The sequence below is a fragment of the Cynocephalus volans genome, chromosome 4 (assembly GCF_027409185.1).
Source record: "Cynocephalus volans isolate mCynVol1 chromosome 4, mCynVol1.pri, whole genome shotgun sequence".
NCBI lineage: Eukaryota > Metazoa > Chordata > Mammalia > Dermoptera > Cynocephalidae > Cynocephalus > Cynocephalus volans.
The window spans coordinates 99,195,167-99,214,782 of NC_084463.1; the positions used below are offsets into that span (position 1 = coordinate 99,195,167).

The following is a 19,616-nucleotide window of genomic DNA, read 5'->3' on the forward strand; positions in this document are numbered from 1 at the left end:
ATGCTCCAACAAATTTCACTGGAAAAGTTTTATTGAAAAAAAAATGTACAAATAAGTTCTCGGTTTGACAGCAACAAAGGCTCACATTCCCCCTTTTCTCCCCATCTTTGAAAAACTAAAAAAGAAAAAAATAAAAACAAAAAGTTCATCCCCATGATGACTCATGCAATGATTCATGATCAGAGTCTGCCCAGGAGCCCCTCCCTCCTGTGAGTATTTCTGGATCCCCCTCACTGAGGCCAGGGCCATTCTGGGGTGGCTTGGTCCCAGGGGATGCAGCACCAAGTTCTGTAGTTGAGGGAAGTTAGGACAGGTTGGGACAGAGCTGGGGAGGTGGCTGAGGTGGTGGTAGTGTCAGAGCAGGGCTGGGCTGAGCCCCCCAGCTTGACTTCGTCACACAGATGGGAAAGTACTTGGCTATAAATATGAACACTGATTGAGGCAGGCTGGATGTAGGACCTTGGGGGTGGGGCAGGATGACTGTCACCCAGGTCCCACAGATGTGGCATCTTTGGGCTCAGTATCATGATATCTAGGGGCCCATGTTCAAGCGGAGTGAATCTAGTGGGGAAGATCCGCTCAGGCACACAGGAACCCTGGTCTGTTTTCCACCCCCACCCGGTGGAATATCCTCAGCTGTCAAACCCCCAATAGCACCCATGTGTCTCAGGAGCCTTTGGCCGTCTCCTGCCATCCTGTGCCCACACTGGGGCCCTATAACTCATCTCGCATCTTGTCACCCTTGGGCCGGACCAGGCGCCCAATGAACAGCAGGGAGCTGCTCTGGGTGTCTCGCACCAGGAAGATGAAGGGGTGGTCGGCGTAGAACAGCTTGGGGCTGCGCAGCTCCTCACGCCCGTAGATGTCCTGGTCAAAGGGGTTGCCCTCTGTGTCCCACTCGAAGGCGGTGGCGTGGAACACGCTGGCCAAGTACAGGTCCTTCTTGCCCGACATGCGCGACAAATCAGCCTTGTTCTTGTCAATGGCCTCGGTCAGGCCCAGCCCAGCCAGGTGTTTCTGTGGGACCAGGGGCCAGGTGAGGCCATGGCATGCAAGGCTCCTACACCCTCACCCTCCACCCACAATACTCTGACTGCTCCTCAGAAAGGACATAAACACTCCCGGGCACCCTGTGTGCCAGGCACAGTGCTGGGCACCTCAAACTACTGCTCTCATTCTCACTGCAACCCTGCAAGGGCTTTGCATCACCACTTCACAGATGAGGAAGCTGAGACTTAGAAACACAGGTTAGAACTGATCTTTGGCACTGCCTGGCAATGTCAAGCAGTGCTTCTCCAAGTGTGGTTCAAGGACGGGCAGCACAGCGGCACCTGAGAGCTCATCTGAAATGCACATTCCCTGACCCCAGCCCAGACCCACTGAACAGAATCTCTGAGGGTGGGCCCGGTGCTTTCTAACAAGCTCCCCAGGTGATTCTTAGCACACTCAAATTTAAGAAAGATTGATCTAAGGACAGCTATGTCCATGCCACTCTGGAGCTTAAAACCTTCCCAGAGTGCTATAATACCTAGGATTTGCTTCGAAACTCGATGCAGCCAGAGGGTTGGGCGAAGATGAATCACTATTGGCTGTGAGCTGATAATGGTGGTGGACACATGAGGATTTATTACACTAATCTCTAATTTTAATATATCTTTATAATGTTCCATGGTAAAAAGTTAAAACACACACACACACATTCCCATGGCTCTGCAGAGCCTTTGGATACGAAACACAAGCTCTTTGATATGTGACCTGTGCCTATACCACAGCCTCCAGTCTCACCCCTTAGCTCTCCACAGATAGCCTCACTGGACAACTGGCCTCTTACATGGCTATCCTCTCTCCCTATAGGCCTCTTTAGACACCACGTCTTCCAGGAAGCCTTCCCTAACCCACAAGACAAGTGGTGCCTTCCCTGGGTCTCAGCACCCCTGGGCTTCCCTCTGTTCAGTGTCTGCTCCTGTCTGTCTCTCTCACCTTGGCTGGTAGCTCCCTGAGGGCCCATGTCCAGGGCTCTGCCCGGCTCTCAGTGTGGAAGGGATGTCTGCAAAAGACCACTGGCTGAGTGAACTGCAGCCTCCTGGGCCCAAGCTTCTGCAGGACAGTCTCTCCCTCCCTGGCAAGGCCGAACAGGCACTAGGCCTGGGGTCCTGAGACTCAGGGGGTCCTGAGACAAGTATTCTAGGTAGGCTTAGCTATTCCAGGCCCAATGAGCTTGTACGAGTCACATACCTTGAATTCCCCAACTCAATCTACCCCATGGACTGGTAGGTGGTGTATATACTGAGGGTTCCAGGAAGACATGGGAGGAACACGCCATTGGAGAAGGGGCTGGGGAAGAATCAAGCCAGGCCCAGCAGGGAGCAGTGAGGGCTCCTCACTGGAAGCTCTGTGTCTACACTACAGACCAGCAGAAGCTCTGCTAATGTCTGGTTTGAAGCCTATGCCCCGTTTCATCTCAAGCTTTCTCTATCCAAGCTGTCTCAGCAGTAAGTCTGATCAATTCTGTGGGTGAGAAGCCTGCCAAGGAACCATTTATCCAAGGCAAAAATGAGATGAAAGTTTTCTCTTTCGAGTAGGTCAAAAATCTCTCTCCTAATTGACCACAAAGCCACCATATTTCACCTTGAGGGCTAATTGCAGCCCCACTACTTAGGAGCCAGAGGGACTTTAGTGAATTCTCTCTGAGCCTCTGCCCACCACCCAGGGTGGCTGTGAGAACAAAATAATCTTGATCTCATGTGTTAAGTTTCTGGGCATCCTTAAGTGACCCACAGTTATTTGTCTTATTACTGCATGGTGGATAATCCTCCAGCTTGAACAATCTGTAACTGGGGACACGTCAAACTCTCAGAGGCATTGCAGGGACTTAGGGCTGGCTCTGGCACAGGATGTCTTAATTACTGGCTATGTGACTTTGGACATATCACTTACCCCTTCTGAGCCTCAGTTTCCTCATCTATAAGATAAACTTTATAATGCTACCTAACAAAGTTGTTTTGAGGATAAATAGAGTTTAATACATATAAAGTGCTTGGAAGAGTGCCTGGCACACAGCTGATGTTCAATTACATCCAGCTGCCCAATGGCAGGGCCACACCTCCTCCCCAGCTTCCCACACAGCAGAGCCCAGGACTGCCCGGACGCCCAGCGGGGCTGAGGACAGACCTGCTCAGCTGGTGAATGAGTGCCCCAAGTACCTCCCCTGCCTCCAAGCTCTGCAGGCCTGAGTTGGGCCACCCCTCACCTGTAGGTCGTGGGTCACCTCCACCACACCCTTGGGCAGGGAGATGGCGACAGCCTTCTTCTGCATCTTCCCCATCCAGATCTTCAGCTGCTCTTTGGTCAGTAGCTTTTCAAGGCGCTCAAGGGGCTCCACGTGGTGGGGCATGAGGATGATGAGGCTGGAGAGCTTATGGGCCAGGGGCATCTCCACCATCTGCAGCTTCTCCTTCTCGTCGTCATAGTAGTTGTAGAGGCCTGGAGAAGGGCAGAGAGGACACTGGGCACACTGTGGAGTGGGTGCAGTCCAGACCCCAGGCACCCTTGGACCCCCTCACCGATGCCCTGCTCCACATGGCACCCACCTGTCCGGTGCATCATCGTGACACCCACGGTATAGGAACGAGTCACCATGAAGCCGCGGTTGTCCACCATCTTGTGGTGGAATTTCTCGTCCCAGTGTGCTGCAGAGGGGCAGAACAGAGAGTCAGAAATATACACACCCCAGACAGACACGGCCCACAACCACCCCTACTGCATACCCTGAACTATCCTTGCCATCAGCCTTTGTTCCATTCTTCAGGGCCCAGCGGCTACCCACCTCCCCTGAGTGCCCAGCCCACCGAGTACATGTTCCCTGCTTTGGGATGAAGGGGTCCTGGCACCGGGACATGCCATGCAGTTCTCCATAGTCAGTGCCTGACTGCTCCCACAGGACAGGGAATTCATTCCACCCTCGGCCCTGGCACTAGTCAGGTATTTGTGCTGAGCTGGGCTTTCTACCCACCTGATGAACCGAGGGGGTCTGTACCCTGTGACCACCCTTAATTCTTGCCTGCAAGTTCTGTCTCCATGGCCAGAAAATAAGCAAAAAGACAATGTTTGTGTGACAGTGGCCTGAGTCCTTCCCTTAGTCACAACCAGACCTGCGTTCCAGTCCAGGTCAGCCACTGACTGGCTGGGAAGCCTTCTCGCCTCTCCTTGCTTGGTCTCATTTGTAACACAGGGTTACCTCCTCCTCACAGCAAACAGTGAGGGCAACAGTACCACCTACACAAGAACTCAAAAAGGTCCATTACCCCAGATCTAATGTTCAATTGAATACAGATGCATCTGGGCCCGAGGCCTGGCCCTGAGCTGAGCCTCAGTTTCTTTACCTGTGAAATGGAGGTAAGAGTGCCTGTCTTTAGGGTTGTTTTAAGGATTAGGGGCCTTTCTCCAGCTTGCTGCTGAGGCAGAATTGATTACTGAATTTTGATGACTTTTGGCAGGAACACATCCTCTGGAGCCCCTCTGGGGGCTTGGCTCCCTGTCCTATCCTCTCTGAATGTAGTTTGCAGTGTGTGAAAGGGTTTGATAACACTCCTGCCTAGAAAGGTTGTGACGATTACAAGAGAAGCAGCGAAGTGCTCAGCATAGGAATGTTGCTGAAACTAGGGCTCCTGGGAGGAGGAGACTCACGCTTGAAGAACATGGCATTGACCAGCAGGGCGCCATCAGTGCGCTCCACGTCCCTGGTGACCTCAGGCAGCTTGCCGTCGGTGGTCTGCGCGGCCCACTCGTTGATGGACTGCAGGGCACTGCGTTTGTCACGGAAGTTGATCTTGGAGTGCTCGCAGTTGTAGTGCTGCTTGCTGCTGCGCACGAAGTCGTCAGCAAAGCTCACTGAGCTGGGCCCATACAGGCGGCTGCCCAGCTTCCAGGTCACATTCCGCGCCGTGGAGTTGCTGAGCGAGCGCAGCAGCTCGCCCAGGCCGGCGTGCACCTCCTCATCCCGCAGCTGCTCAGCGCTCAGCACTGCCTTGGCCTGTGACGCTGTGGCCGCCTTGCCACCCAGTGACACAAGACCCAGCGATGAGGCCACTACCACGGGCGACAGCAGGATGTTCTCCACTGCCTGGTCCTTAGCCATGGCATGGTACAGGCTAAAAGCCAGGCCCGAGCTGCGCTCAGCCAGCGTGGCCGCCTTGGGGCTCAACTTCTCTGCTGTGCCAGTGGCTGCTGTGGCTGCAGGTTTCTTCACCTCGGCCGCCAGGGCCACGGCCAGGAGGCAAAAGGCGCTGAGGACCAGGAGGAAGCGCATGGCTGGGAGGTGGGCCACGTGCACCACAGTGGACCTATGAGGGCTGCAGAGAGAGAAGGTGGCCCTGAAGCTCTGGGCCTTCTTCACCAACACCCATCCCCAGCCTCTGGCTACCACCAGGTCCCCTGCAGATGGGATCAAGAGAGCCCAGAGTCCTGAAAGCCCAAACCTGACTCAGGGCTCCCCAGTCCTCAGAGGCTTTCTCTGACCTCCCCATCCAAAGCAGGGTTCCCAGCAAATCACCATCAGACCACCCTGTGGATTTCCTGCCGTGGACATCCAATACTTACACCTACTTCTACATTTATTATGTAACTATTTCTGCCATTAAGTATGCTGTGGCCTCCACAAGGACAGGAAACATAGCCGGTCTGGTTCCCCACTGTATCCCCAGTGCCTAGCACATAACAAGCCTCAGCTATTCCCGAATGATGGTAAAACAGGGACACTTGGTCAGACCCAGGGTTCTCATCAGTTTATACAGAGGTCAGCTCTGATCTCACATGACCCTAGGGGACCTTTTCTAGTGAGAAAAAGCAGCAGCCAAGCTGAGGGTTGCCCAGGTGCCTGGGTAAAGGATGTCAGGTGGGACAGAGCTGTTGGCCTGTCCTGCCCCATACCTTTCATTCTGTCCTGGGATGTTAATGAGTCATTGAATGGTTCACTCATTAAATGGGGAAGCCCAGATGTTCCACTCTGCTGCTCCAAGGGTGACCTTGAGAGAGAGAGAGTGTGTGTGTCTACCCAACCTCAGTCTCCCTTTTCCAAGCTGCAAGGTGTAGGTCTCCAAGCCCTAGGCTTCCATCTTGGCAGGGACCTGACCTGCCCATCTGCCCATAGCCCCTGGAGTGGATGGGAAATTCCTAGGACAAAAACTCCTGGGACCAACTCCTTTGGAAACTTGGTGGAGTGGCGGGGGGGACACTTCCACAGAGAGCAGCAAGGACAGGATACCGGGGAAGAGAGTGAGTCACAGCTCAGTGGAGCAGCAACCCCCTCCCCCTATCGCCAGAGATTGGCCAAATGTGTGTTCAGCCTCCCAGGAAGCTGGAGTCACATCAGATTCCATTCTGCCTTCCCATCTGACAGCCACTGCCACACAGGCCATCTGGCCCATGGCTTCAGGGTTGCCCTCAGGCTCCCTTCCTGAACCCCAGCAGTAGCAGTGGCCCCTGGGACAAGCCCCACTCCCCTTTCTGGGGCCTCTAATCAGGACAGTCTCTTTTCATGGGACTTCCACGCCCCCCCCCCCCCTCCTTTCAGGTCATTTCCCCCTTTACTTCCTGCAGCTGGATGGGAGAAGATAGGGCAAAGGGAAGGGTAAGAAGGAAGCCTGGTGAATACTGGGACCCTACTGCTCTGATAGATCCCATCTTGTGGTCCTCCTCAAACACAAAAAATTTGCAATCCTGGACCTGGCCTCAGGACCCTGGCCTGCCTGCATGAGCACTGTATTTCTAGGAAGAAGCTACTGCTGCCATCCAGAACACCTAGGCAGGTCCTCCCACCTTCCTGGGCTGCCGCCTTCCTTGGGGTCTTGAAGGTGCAGTGCAAAGGAGAAGCAAAGGGTCCAAGAGAAGGGAGGTGGGGAGAGGAGGGAGGGCCACTGAGATCCTGGAGGGGCACACAAATGCCTGGGGGATGATACAAGAGAGATCTGAGTCTCATCATAAAGTACAAATTGGGGTGGAGGGTATCTTGGGGCCCAGACTAGGCCCCAGGCCACTTCCCTCCTGGCCCTGGCTCCTTTCCCACCAGGACTGGAGCCTCAAAGGCAGAGTGATTATATAATTTATTGTACAAACGAAGACACTTATGGAAATAAAACGGGCACTACTAATTTTTATGCCAGGACAATAGGCATATGTTTACCCTACTCAAAGGCCACCTCTAACATAGACAGCTGATGCTAGAGCTCAAACCACTGCCAAAGTCACCAGCATCCCCTCCCTTAGGGAGCAGTCAATGAGCCCAGCTCCTAGCCCTGCTTGCCACGTGGCAGGAACCATCTTGATGGCCCCCACCCCCAGCCAACCAGAACTTTGAGGGCTGGGAGGGGCTTTTCAAGAAAGCTCCAAATGACTAGGTTGGCATTCCTCAGGCAGCCACACAGCTTAGCTCCTGCTCCTGGTGACGTGGCAGGCAGGAAGCTGAATTATCTCCACCAGCCAGCAGAGGGGGGCTTCTAGCCTGAGAAACAGGAGGCCTGGGTCCCCAGGGGAAGCCATGCAGACTCCAGGAGCTTTCCTGGCCTTGTTTCGCATCCGCACATCGGTCTCTGCAGGGAGACACGTGGCCGGGGGGAAGGGCTGCCCTGTTAAACCCTGCAGCGGGCACAGAGGAAGGCACGTTACAGCAAGCAAGCCCCAGCCCAGCCCATCTTGCCACAGAGAAATGCCAGCCTTCGGGCCGAGGTTAGACAATTCACAGTCTCACAAAGAAGCATACAAGATGACTTAGCTGAGGGCTGTGACCACAGCTAGACAGACTTAGTTGGAGATTCCAGGAGTTTTTCTAAGAAAGAGAGAAAGGGAGGAGATGCTGGGGGGCCACCAGAGGGTCTCAAACACTTGAGAGGGGTCTAAAGTACCTTGAAACTGCCTCAGGGGGAGGTCACTGCCTGCCTTTTTCATTCTGAAAGAAAACAGAAGAGTGAGGAGGATGGGCCCAGAAGAAGGCAGGTGAGGAGGGACCTGAAAGGCCCTGTCCCCAAAGGGCACCCACACACATTGCCCCTGCACAGAAGGCATAACCAGTCCTAGACCTACAGGGACCTTGGAGGTCGACCGCCTCACTGTACAGTGGGGGAAACTGAGGCCAGGGCAGGGAGCCACCCCAGTTCCTTCAGGGATGAGTAGGAGTCGGGTTTCCCAGTTCAGGGCTCCTTCCTTTCAGAAGCACTCACGGGAGGAGTCTCTCCTGAGGGGTGCATGCGGTGTCCTGTTACAGCCAGTACAAAAAAATCTCTGCTGGGAATACCAGTGACCAGAGACAAAGGAGGGGACAGGAAGAGGGGATGGGTACATGAACCATTGAAGACAGGAGGGTGTGGCCCCAGTCAGACTTCCAGGGAACCAAAGCTTCCTGATTTTCCCCAGGCCTCCATCCAGGCCCTGCAGCCCAGAGGGACCCGCCGGAAACCGGGGAAGAGGAGGGGCCGAGACTTGGGGCCAGGCTGGAAGTGTTTTCATTCTTCCTCCTCCTCTACAGCCACCTCAGGAATGTCCCTAAGCTGTGGGTAGGAAACCCTGGCCTCTGAAGTAGCCTTAACCCTGCAGTTACTCCAGGAACCAGATGGCAGTGGACAGTAAGGGTGGGTGACTCAAAGCCTTCTCATCTGCCCCCCCAACACACACACCGGCCCCCAGGATGCAAACCCTGCTGATTTTTCATCCCCCCCCTTTTTTTTTTTGACGGGGAGGAAGATCGGTGCTGGTCAAGTCACTCCTTTAGCTGCCATTATCTACACATGCAGGCTGCCAACCAGAAATGGAGCCACCGTTGGTGACTCCTCCCAAAGCATGCAGACCCCAAGAGTCAAGAACCCTACCCCAGGAAAAGACAAGACTATTTCACCTCCTTTCCTACCACCCTACCTTCAGGAGGCTCAGATGCCCCCTAACAAGCCTATGAGGAGGCTGGGCTCTCAATCACTGCTGGCCCCTGGGCCTCAACCGCAGAACTGCAGGCACCTCGAACTAAAAGCTGGCCTGTCCTCCCTGTCCCTGCTGGAAGAGGCGCCAGACCCCATCTCCTCCCTCCTCTGTTTCTGCAGAGGGCTGGTCTCAGCACCCTAGCCCTCAGCCCCACTGTCTCATGTCTGCACCACCAACCCCCGCCCCAAACTTTAGGGGATCCTGCACTTTCTCTGGATCCTCCGAGTGCTTCGACTCCCCACCCGCCTCTGATCTCTGCTGAGCCCTCAGGCTCGCTCCATCACCATCCAGCCCCAGTTCTCTATCCCGAACCTCCAGCTGCCTCCAAAGTGCCAAGACTCCACTTTCCCCGCTCTAACACGGTCCCAACCCCTCCCGGGCCCATCACCATCCCACTCCCCTCAGCACCCCCAGATCGCCCGGCGCTCCCCGGCTGCCCCCAGGCCCGCCCCTCACCTAGGCCGGGCTGGCGCGGGGCCGGGGACTCGCTCTCGCCGCGGACCGGTTCTACTCTCCGCCCGCTCCGCCGCTCCAGGGATCTATATATGGCGCTCCCCACCCCCTCCCGCCCGCCCCGAGAAACTTCTGGAAAGTTGGAAAAGCTTCCGGAGGGCGCCCCGGCTCCGCCAAAAAGAGCCAGAGACCTCCCCCGCCCGGCCCGGCCCCCGCCGCCTCCCTCAGCGGGTGCGCTCCAGCCCCTGGGTCCTACCGCCGCCTGCGACAGGCCGGCCGCGGGGCGCCTCCGCCGGGACCCGCTGTGCTCAGAGCGCGCAGGCGTCCTCTGACCCCGCGGGGGGAGGAGGATCAGACCCCTGAGCCGGAGGGAACACCGGGCTCCAAGGGCCATCCCCCCGGCTCTGCGCACAAGCCGGCCCACTCCTGCCCGCACATTCCCCGCACCCCTTTCCCTGCAGGGGCTCTGCCCGAAGTGGACCTATTCCCCCCAACCCCCTACACCCCCCGTTTTCGAGCTGAAATTTAACGGGGTCCCCCTCTGTCACCGCTCAGTCAGGGCCCCTCTCCTTTGCTTCCGGGGAGGTGGTCAGACTTTGGGAGGCAGAGCCTTTCTCCATCCGGGGTTCATCCTAAAACCTTCGTTGAGCTCAATCTCGGTGAGAGCCCTGCGGGGGCCGGGTGGGGCCAGACCCGGTACCTGATCCTCGCCCCGGAAAGCCCAAGTCCTGGAGTAAGTGAGGCAGAGACACCTGGGAACATCAGGAGGTCCGGCGGGGCAGGTAGAGGCATACGGGAAGGAAAACCCTGGCTATCCACTAAATAACGTGCTATGTGACCCTGAGCGAGTTACCTTCCTTTTCTAGGCCTCAAGTTCCCTTGGCTGCGAAATGTGAAGATAAGGCATTCCTTGCTTCCTTCCCTGCCCCTCTCTCCCTTTCTCTCTCAATCCTTGGTCGTCCCTGCCCCCTCCCTGTCTGGATCACCTCCCACAGGCTCCAGGTCTCACTGGCAACTCCTCCCACCCCACCCTCTCACAGCTGATGGCCCCTTGAGTTCTGAGTTAAGCTGGGGTATTCATTACTGCTCCGGGTGCTGAAGACACTGCTGAGAACAGGACAAAGTCCCAGCCCTCAGGGATGTACATTCTGAAGGGTATGTGCATGTTAGTAGGTAATCCAGTAAGGAAGATGATTTAGGATCCCGCCCATCTTCTTAAATAGTGAAATGATGTATAACAGATAGGCACAGTGTGGAGAGGGAGAGACCAAGTGGAGAGACATTTTATTCACTCGTTCAATCCATCAACAAACTGTTGATCAAACAAGCTGAGCTGAGCATCTTCTTACTTCTGGGTGCATGCCTGGGGAGCAAATGAATCTCAGCATGCAGCAAATGAATCATCTGGGTCCCTGACCTCAGTCAGTTGCAGGGGCAGGGGGTAGGGGAGGGCCTTTTCTGGCCACCCCAGCCTGGTGGTGGTGACTAACTTCTCAGTTTGGGTTAGGCTGCTGATGCTCAAAGTCTTCTGATTACAAGGACTGTGGGAAATATTAGATCCCAGAAGCTTCAGACTATTCAAATCAGGGTCAAAGAATCCCAAAAAGGTAAGCACCCAGGCACCTGCAAGACCAGTGAACTTACCTCCTTAAGAGGCAGCCCAGGATTCTTTTTCAGGACAGGTCTGACATTAACAAAACCTCCCAGTCTTGGAGTGGCATCCATCTCTTTTGGGTAGCATTCCTGGTTCTCATGTGCTTTCTCCTGCCTCAACTGTATATTGCTTTTAAGCATAAGTTCTTTTTTTTTTTTTTTTTGTCTTTTTCGTGACCGGCACTCAGCCAGTGAGTGCACCGGCCATTCCCATATAGGATCCGAACCCGCGGCAGGAACGTCGCCGCGCTCCCAGAGCCGCACTCTCCTGAGTGCGCCACCTGCTCGGCCCTAAGCTGCTCGGCCCTAAGCATAAGTTCTTTCCATCCAAGGACACTGCCTGGGTCCCAGGCCATACCCCACTCTCCACCCCCATCCCCACCTTGGCCTTCAGGGTTCCTTGTAACTTGATTTGTGAAATAAGGGCTGGGGCAGGAACAGAGAGGGCCCATCCAAGCTGGCAGGATGAAGGAGAGGCTCACCACCGTGGTTTCCAGCAGGTTCCGATGTCAAAGTCCCACAAAGACTGCCTTTTCTCCACACTCTTACAGCTCTTCTAGGCCTCACCACCACTTGAGGGGGAAGCTGGGAGTGCTATGACTGTCCCATTTTGCAGAGGGGTAAACAGAGTTTCATACTGTTAGATAAACCCAGAAACCTAGGAGGTCAAGGTAGAGAGGACCAATGCCCTCCATTTACAGACAGGGAAGCTGAGGCCTAGGGAGGGGTTGGGTCTGAAGACCCCCTGCAGCTTCACCAGACCCCTTCTGTAGCTCAGACTGGGTCAGAAGCCTCCTCCGTGGCCTCTCATGCTGCATTATCTCTGTGTTATCAGCCTGTACTGTCAGTGAACCTCACTGAAGACTTTGGAAGGGCAGGGCCTACTCCTTTTCACTCCGGGTCCCCAGCTCCCAGCATGGGGCATGGCACAGAAGAGACACTTGGTAACCCTCGGTAACCGTGGCCAGCAAATGAGTGATGCAAAGAGGCTGACCGATTCTACTGTGCTGCAAGCGCAGCCTCCCTGAGGAAAGAAAGGCGATGGCTCCTTTAAATTTCCAGGATCAGCAAAAAAAATTTCAAGAGCCTTTGCCACATTATTCTTAGCTCTGAGCCCAGCCCAGGCAGCTGAGGCCCTCCCCCCACATTCCAGGCTGCACTTTCTGGAAAAAGTACTCTTTATGGGGGTGGGAGGGTGGGGGTGGAGAAGACTCTGAAATGCAGAAAAACTCTCAAGCATTTCAGGTCTGGATTCCTCCAGTGTTTTCAGCTCTCTGCAGGAGCTGTCCCTGCTACTCTGCACACGAGATCTCAGCTGAAGATCCCCTGAGGTGTGCGCAGCAGAAAATAGAAAACCATCAAGTCCAGCTGCATCCTCACACTACAGAGAGGAAAACTCAGGCCCAGAGAGGGGCAAGAATTTGCCTAAAGTCACACAGCAAATCAGAGATGGAGCCTCTGGACTCCCAGCCCCTTTCCCCCACACCACCCTCCAACTGACCCAGCGGTCTAGGCAGGACCAGTTTTGCCAGGGACTGCAGAAACAGCTTTCATTGGCCCCAGTGCCTAGATTCACTCAGTCCTCACCCCATAGAATCCTAGGACAAAAACTAGCATATCATTTAAGAGCCCAGCACATTCACATTTATTATCATATTTAATCCTTCCAGGTAAGTAAGAATGTTCCCATTTTGAACATGAAGAAACTGAGGATCACGGAGACTCAGCAACATGTTCAAGGGCACACAGCAAGTTGGAGTTAGAACTGGGATTTGAACCAGGTCTAAGTGGAGGAGAGGGAAGTGACATTTATGGGCCGTTTTGCTGTTGCCTGGCCCTAACCCTGGCCCTCCACAGTATCTCACTTTTAATTATAGGACATTAATTGGTAGAAAGTTTAAGCCCCTTCTCCTTTTTACATGGGATAAAACTGGGGCCCTGAAAGGCTCGGACAACCCGTCCAGGGTCATCCCTCTCCCTGGGGGAGCCAGAGCTGCTACAGGCAGCTCTTCTTTGAGATGCTGTCCAGGAGCCAAGAATGTGCTCTCAGCCCAAGGCATGAGTCAGGAAAACGCAGTTTCTGCAATCTCTGATTCTCTCTCATGAAGTGTGAGGCCATCTGTCCAGAAGGGCTGTCCTGCATGCTGCCACGTTGGAGGTGGGAGGCCAGTCAGCACGGGGTGGGCAGTGCGTGATCCCTCCCCTCCTCCTCCCAGCACCGGCCTGCCCCCACCCCCACCCTCTGCAGCCTTTCTGGTGCTGAGAGAAGCCACACAGGGACTCCAGTGCCTTCGCCCACATGCCTGACACAACACCCCGAAGACACAAGCCCACTGACATGCTGTATACACACATGTGTGTCCACCCACCCACATGCGGTGCACACACGTGGTACTCAGGGGCAGCCCCTTCACACAACCCATTTACACACGTCTTGCCCTCCCAGGCCTCCTCTGGCAACTCTGGCAGTGGCTCCAGCTGCCTGCAAGGCTAGGCCTAGAGGGCTGGTAGGATGGAAGAGTGGTGGTTAAATTCTGCCCTGCCCTTTCCCTACCCTGTGTTCTCTCCCCCTGGTCCTGAGGATACCTGTAATAATAGTGATGCCCAGGCTGGACGCAGGGCTTTCCTCTCTGCCTTTGCATTTCTGACAGTCAGGACTCCTGAACTTTGACCCCCCCAACCCAGCTCTAATCTGCTTTAGCCCAGTGCATCCTTCCAGGGTTAAGGATGCCAAAAGCCCTGACTTGGGGTTCAGGAGACCTGAGATCTATCCCAGCTCTGCCACTTCTTGACTATGTGTCCGTGATCTAATTCCCTTTTTTCTGTAAAGTAGGACTGAGACTGTCGAGGAAAATGAGAAGCACAGATGAAATAAGGACTAGGAGAAGACTTTGTGAACTCTAGATGATGTTAGGATCTCACTCCACACCTCTGCTCACCTCTTCACCAACTGGTCAAATCCTACCCAACCTGGGGAAGCCACCTCTGACCACTCCTGCTGTATCCTCTGAGTGCCATCCTGTTGGTTCCACTTACGCCTGGCTTTGCACATACACACAAGGCCAGCAAAGGGCTGTGCCTGGAGTGGGGACTTCTCTGGGGAGGTACAGGCAGCGTGGATGCAGCCTGGCAGTGGGGGAAGAATCTAGCCTGGGAGTCAGGAAGTCTGGGTTCGGATCAATCCTTGACACCACTCACCAAGTGACCTTGACAAGCCACCGCACCTCTCTGCCACTCATCTGTAATGTGGGGATATGAGCAGAGTCTGGAAGGATCTGAGGGGGTTTAATTATAAACAGGAAGAAGGATTCATACACACTCCTGGCAGGAGGAGAAATTGGCAAACTCTTTTTAGAAAGCAGTTTGCACTGCAAGCTTTATAAATATTTTACCGAATAATTTCCTGCAACATTGTTTGTAATAGTAAAGACTGGAAACAACCCAACTGTCCATGATAGGAGGTGGAAATACTATGAAGCTGGGAAAAACAAAAAGTGAGCCAGTTCTTCATCTCCCAATATTGATCCGATCTTAGAGCGGAAGAACAGAGTGAAGAAGAGTATTATGAGGAGCTGCCATTGCTTATACGTGCACGGACTGTCCTGGAAGGTCGCACAGCAAACGGGTAACATTCATTGCAGGGCAGGGGAGGAACTGGATGGGAGGGAGAGGGGAAGAGAGAGACTTGTCTTTCATCCCTTATGAATTTTTGGACTATATGAATATATTACCTATTCACACATTTTTAAAATTTTATTTCGAATATTCATGAGATACAAAGCTGATTGTCCCCCCTCCTGCCCATGATGTGGGGGCCCGATTCATATTGGGGGCATACCCATTACCAGCAATTGCTTTTGTACTATTTGTCGCCTTCCAATTATCCCCCAACCTCCCTCCCTCTCCCCTCAACTTCAATTTGTAGCACACATTTGTTAAATTGGACATTATTTCCATTCCATGTTTAAAAAAATCAATTTTTAGTAAATTTGCTTACGGAAATGATTTTTTAAAATACGAACATAGATCCATGTACAAGAATGTTCATCAGAGCCTTGTTTGTAAGGGCCAAAAATTGGAGACAAGGTCAGAAAGGGATGCAATGTTGACAGAATTCAGAAAGGGGGAAGCAGTTGTCATCCTCAGGCAGAGAAAGAGGATAAAAATTAAAGCAGTTTATAAATTAAAGCAGAAAAGAGCATGTTTGTGAAAATTCTATGTGCAGCACTACAGACGTCTGAAAGGATGTTCACATTTCACAAAAAAGACAAAAAAGTCACTATTGGATGATTTCCACTTAATTTCCAAAACATTTCTGCTGTTTAGAGGTTTGAGTTCTTTTTTATTAATGAATGTGTATTATAAGTAATTAATAAAATACACATAGATGTATATAATAGTCATGGAGAAAGGCTAGAAGGAAATTCTCTTAAATGGTTTAACAGTGTGCATCTCTGGAGATGGAAATAAATGTCATCTCCATTTTCTCTTCTGTTTCTCTATATTTTTTCGACAGCGCATATTACTTTTACCATCAGTTTTAAAACATCAATAAAGTGAATAGAAAAGAAACATCTAGCAGGACGTCATGTTCTGGAACGAAGGGGTCCACGTGTGAGTTGGGGCCAGGGGCTCGGGGCCCCCTCACTGTGCCCTGGGGAAGGTGGGAGGCTGCGGCTGGAGGCCCCTCTGGCCAGGCCTGGCATTTCCCATCAGCCCGAGCATGTTGGCTTTAGGCTTCAGGCCAAGTTGAGCCAGATCTTGACAGAATTTCACAGGAAGTGCCAGGGCAGGGCAGGAAAGAGTCCCAACAGAAGTCACAGTGTGAGGGGACGGGGGTGTGGGTGGGTAAAGTTAAGAAGTTGGCAAGGCCTGTCTCAGGAGCTTGGAGCTTCCTCCTGAGGGCGATTTAGCAGAGAAGGAACAGGTCATGTTGATATTTTTAGAAGAGCTCTCTGCCTGCTGAGTGGAGAGTGAGAGAGGGAGTCCAGAGAGGAGATTGTCATGATAACCCAGAGTGAGATGCTGGTGCCTGGATCCTGGCAGGGACCGGGGGGCTGAAGAAGCCCAGTGGTGATGAACTTGGCATGGAGGGCCCAGGAGGAGGGAAGGAGGATTCTCTGATGGCTGGCCTGGCTGAACAGGTGGCAAATGGTCCCTTTCCTGAGATGGAGACTCGGGAGGTAGGTGATGAGCTTTGCGGGGAAGATAGTGAGCTCCATTGTGTGTGGACTGGAGACATGCGTGAGGCCGTCACGTCTGCGAGTCTGGCACTCAGAGAGAAGGCCAGTCTGCAGATGACAACTGGGAAGTCCTGGCACAGGAGAGTCATGGATGCCACGGACAGAAGATGCGGGTCAGATCAAGTACAGAGAGTGAGAAGAGTAGAGGCTGGGGAGAAACAGGACCATGCCAGGCACAGGGGAGGCCTCTGCTACCTCCAGGAAGGGAAACCAAGGCGGAGCTGCCAGGGCTGCTGGTGGGGGCAGAACGGAGGGGGAGGGCCACGCTGGATGTGACGGAGTAGTGTCTCCTCCTTCTGCTCCTCCCTCGCTGAGAATGTTGAGGGAGGACCAGGCTGCCGCAGGGTGATTCCGTGGCGGGTGGGGTGGGCCAGCGCTGGGGTCCGTACACTCGGCCAGGTCCCATTGGCTGTCAGGGACGGAGCCCGTGCAGACAGGCTGAGCTGATGCAACGTGGGCCTATCGTTGCAGGCCTTGCTGAAGGGATGCAGCTGTGCTGGCCGCTGCCCAGAGGTTCCAGCAGGGAGGGGGACTGGCTCGCAGGGCAGGCTGGAGCCCTGGGACTGCAGCCCAGCCAGGCCCAGAGGCCGTCCATGCTGCGTCTGCTCTGACTCAGGAAGGAAACATGCCTTTCATGGAAGTACCCGGAGCTGTGTGTGTGCGCGTAGGTCCTCACGTGCCATGAGGGAGGGGCCCACAGCTGATGCTGCACCTACAGCTGTCCTCACAGGCTCAGCATCCCAGGCCCAGACAGGGAAACAGGAGGGGAGGAGCCGGGCACCCACGGAGCCAGGCCTCTAGCTGAGAGTCAGTTTCTAGGATCCAGGCTGCTGTCAGCCTCTGACTCCATGCATGACTTTGGGCAAGTCTCTGGTCCCTCTGAGCTTCAGTTTCCCTGTCTCTTTAGCTGGGACACAGAGTTGTAAAAAAAAAAAAATACCACCTCAGAGGCTGGGAGCTAGAGTGGGAAGGGGGTTACCCAGGGGGCACAGCTGACCAGTCAGAGCACCCAAAGCAAGCGCAGGAGAAAAGGAACTAGCATTTACAGATGCCCGCTTGTGCCAGCAGCTCGGGCATTCTCTGTTAGTTCCCATAACCCTGTTGTGAGGTAGGCATTTTAATCCCCAATTTGCAGATGAAGAAGCTGAGCCTCAAAGAGCCTGGGGTAACAGAGCTGGATTTGAAGCCGCCAGGTCTCCTTGCTTGGGGTCCAAGGTTCTGTCCACTGCAGCCAGCTGGGCCATACCTGAAAGGGCATCATGCAGGTATCAGTGTTGCCAAGGACTCTGGGAGCTACCCATTTGTGGGCCACTGCCTACAAGTCAGTCCATTACTTTGTTAAACCTGCCCAGGCCCCAGGCAGGGGAAGTGAAGGAAGGGGAGCTAGACAAATGGTGGCCAGGTTTGATGGAGTCCCAGGGTACAGTTGGGACACAGGAACCCATGGCCAGCATCCTCCAGCTCTGTGACACAGGGTCCTAGCCCTGGAAGACCAGTAAGGTGGGGCTAAGTGCTAGAAAGGGTCTCAGCTACAAACCTAGACACCAAGTCCTGGTCTCAGGAACAAGGTAGGGAGCCTGGTGATTGGAGCAAGAATGTAAGTCCCTGAGGTTAGAAGCCCCCAGCACGGGGCTTGGCCCAGAGAGAGAGCTCAGTAAAGTTTGTGCACTGAGCCAGTGGGTCCACAAGAGGCCAAAGTCAGGCCAGCACCAGCATCAGAGGTCCACAGCAATGGCCCACCCCTCCATCTGTGCCAGATGTCTGCCCTTCCACCTGGAGTGGGGCTGGCTCTGCCATGGCACCCCTGGGTGGGGCGGGAGGGGGGTGAGGGGTGAGCAGGTCCAATGCCCACAGAGCTGGCGCTGCCACCGCTGAGCATTTTCAGAGAGGGAGTCTTGCTCAAGGGTTACCCCATAGGGGCTTTCCCATGGACCTTCTGGAGACAAAAGGACTTGACCCAAAGACATCTTGTAGACACAGAATTCCAAACACTGGCAGGCTGCTCATTTTCACTCAAAATCAACTTTTCCTAAGCAACTGTTCTGAGCCAGGCCCTGTGCTGGGAACACAGAAACAAACCAAATCTGCTCCCTGTTCTCAGGAACGTGACAGAGGGGAGGAAGCAGAGGGCTGCTGGAACCCAGAAGTACCTGACTCAGTGCACAGCTGGGGATCAGGGAAGACTTCCTGGAGGAGGCTGCCTGAGGCTGAGAAGTTCATACCAGGCAGAGAAGACCAGTTAGGCGAGGCAAGCGAGGCACTCGCCTTGAGCGCAAAATTAATGGGAGCTTGGTAATCAAGATAAATAACATTTTCATGCAATATTTTTAAAAATAAAAATCAATGCAAAAATTCCATGATGAACAAAATATCAAAATTTTAAATAAAGAAAGGACCAGGGTTGACCTCATGGGTGTATGACCTACGCAGACTCACAGGGCCTCCCAATTGGTTGAATGTTCTGTGGCTGTCATCCTGAAATCCTTAGTAACTTTTGGAGAAGGGGCCCCACTTCAAAATTATGTAGCCAGTCCTGAACAGGATCAGTAAAACAGTACAGTGTCAAGCCATATTGGTGTCTGAAGTGAAAGAAAAAATAAAAAGTCTTTATTTAAAATTTGGTATTCATTGTGGATTTTTTGCATTAACTTTGATTTTTTTAAATGTTGCAGGAAAATGTTACTTATCTCGGTTACTGAGGGTTTGGTGCCCCTCTTAATTTGCACACAAGGTGAATACCTCACTTGTCTCACCTGGCCCCAGCCCTGAGAGAAGGCAAGGGCAGGAAGGGGACAGCAAGGGCCAGTCTGGAAGCCCAAGCAGCAAGTAGGACTGGCGTGTGAGGCCTTGGGAAGGCTTCGGGGAGCAGGCAGAGACTTCAGGCACTTCTCAGGTCCCACTGACCTTGCTAGAGAGGAACCTGGACATGACCCCACTCTGCTCATATCACTGTCCAGAGCCTCAACGCCCCCTCTGCAAAGTGAGTGGAACAATGGTTCCTTTCAACAGCCTGTCTTCCAGGTTGTTCTGAGGGACACACACACACACACAGACACTGGGTTTGAGGCACCTTGTAAACTGTGTGCACACGAGTTCTGTGTTAGGTACACACAGGCATGCACACAACCATGTCCTTCACCCCTCCCTGCCTTGCTCCCTCAGTTCTTGCAGCTCAGAGAACCCTCTGCCTCCTGATAGCTGGGCAGGCCTCCCCCAGCCAGCCAGAGCACCTCCCTCCCCTTGCCCTCAGTGTGCACGAGACAGAATCATACTGTCCTTCATTTATTTTTTCATTCTTTCCTT

The 19,616-nt window shown here is 53.7% G+C and overlaps 1 protein-coding gene across 2 annotated transcripts; it reads right to left on the reverse strand.

Annotated features, from left to right (window-relative positions):
- Positions 1-13: 13 nt before the first annotated feature.
- SERPINH1 (serpin family H member 1) lies at positions 14-9,494 on the reverse strand. 2 transcript variants are annotated; one of them, XM_063094574.1, is made up of 6 exons: positions 9,421-9,466; positions 5,929-6,023; positions 4,687-5,351; positions 3,591-3,689; positions 3,251-3,483; positions 14-1,017 (listed from the first exon to the last, which is right to left on the reverse strand). In XM_063094574.1, the coding sequence occupies exons 3-6, from the start codon at positions 5,306-5,308 to the stop codon at positions 715-717; spliced, it is 1,257 nt and encodes a 418-aa protein (XP_062950644.1). In that variant the 5' UTR covers positions 5,309-5,351; positions 5,929-6,023; positions 9,421-9,466; the 3' UTR covers positions 14-714. The 2 variants fall into 2 exon arrangements, with proteins under 2 accessions (XP_062950644.1, XP_062950643.1); XM_063094573.1 differs by lacking the exon at positions 5,929-6,023 and having other exon boundaries at positions 9,421-9,494.
- Positions 9,495-19,616: the final 10,122 nt, after the last annotated feature.

Coding starts and splice junctions, on each gene's coding strand:
- SERPINH1 (XM_063094573.1), bottom strand. CDS start 5,308: ATGCGCTTCCTCCTGGTCCTCAGCGCCTTTTGCCTCCTGGCCGTGGCC. Junction 3,484..3,590: donor CACGATGATGCACCGGACAG/GTGGGTGCCATG, acceptor GCCCTTCTCCAG/GCCTCTACAACTACTATGAC. Junction 1,018..3,250: donor AGGTGACCCACGACCTACAG/GTGAGGGGTGGC, acceptor CTGGTCCCACAG/AAACACCTGGCTGGGCTGGG.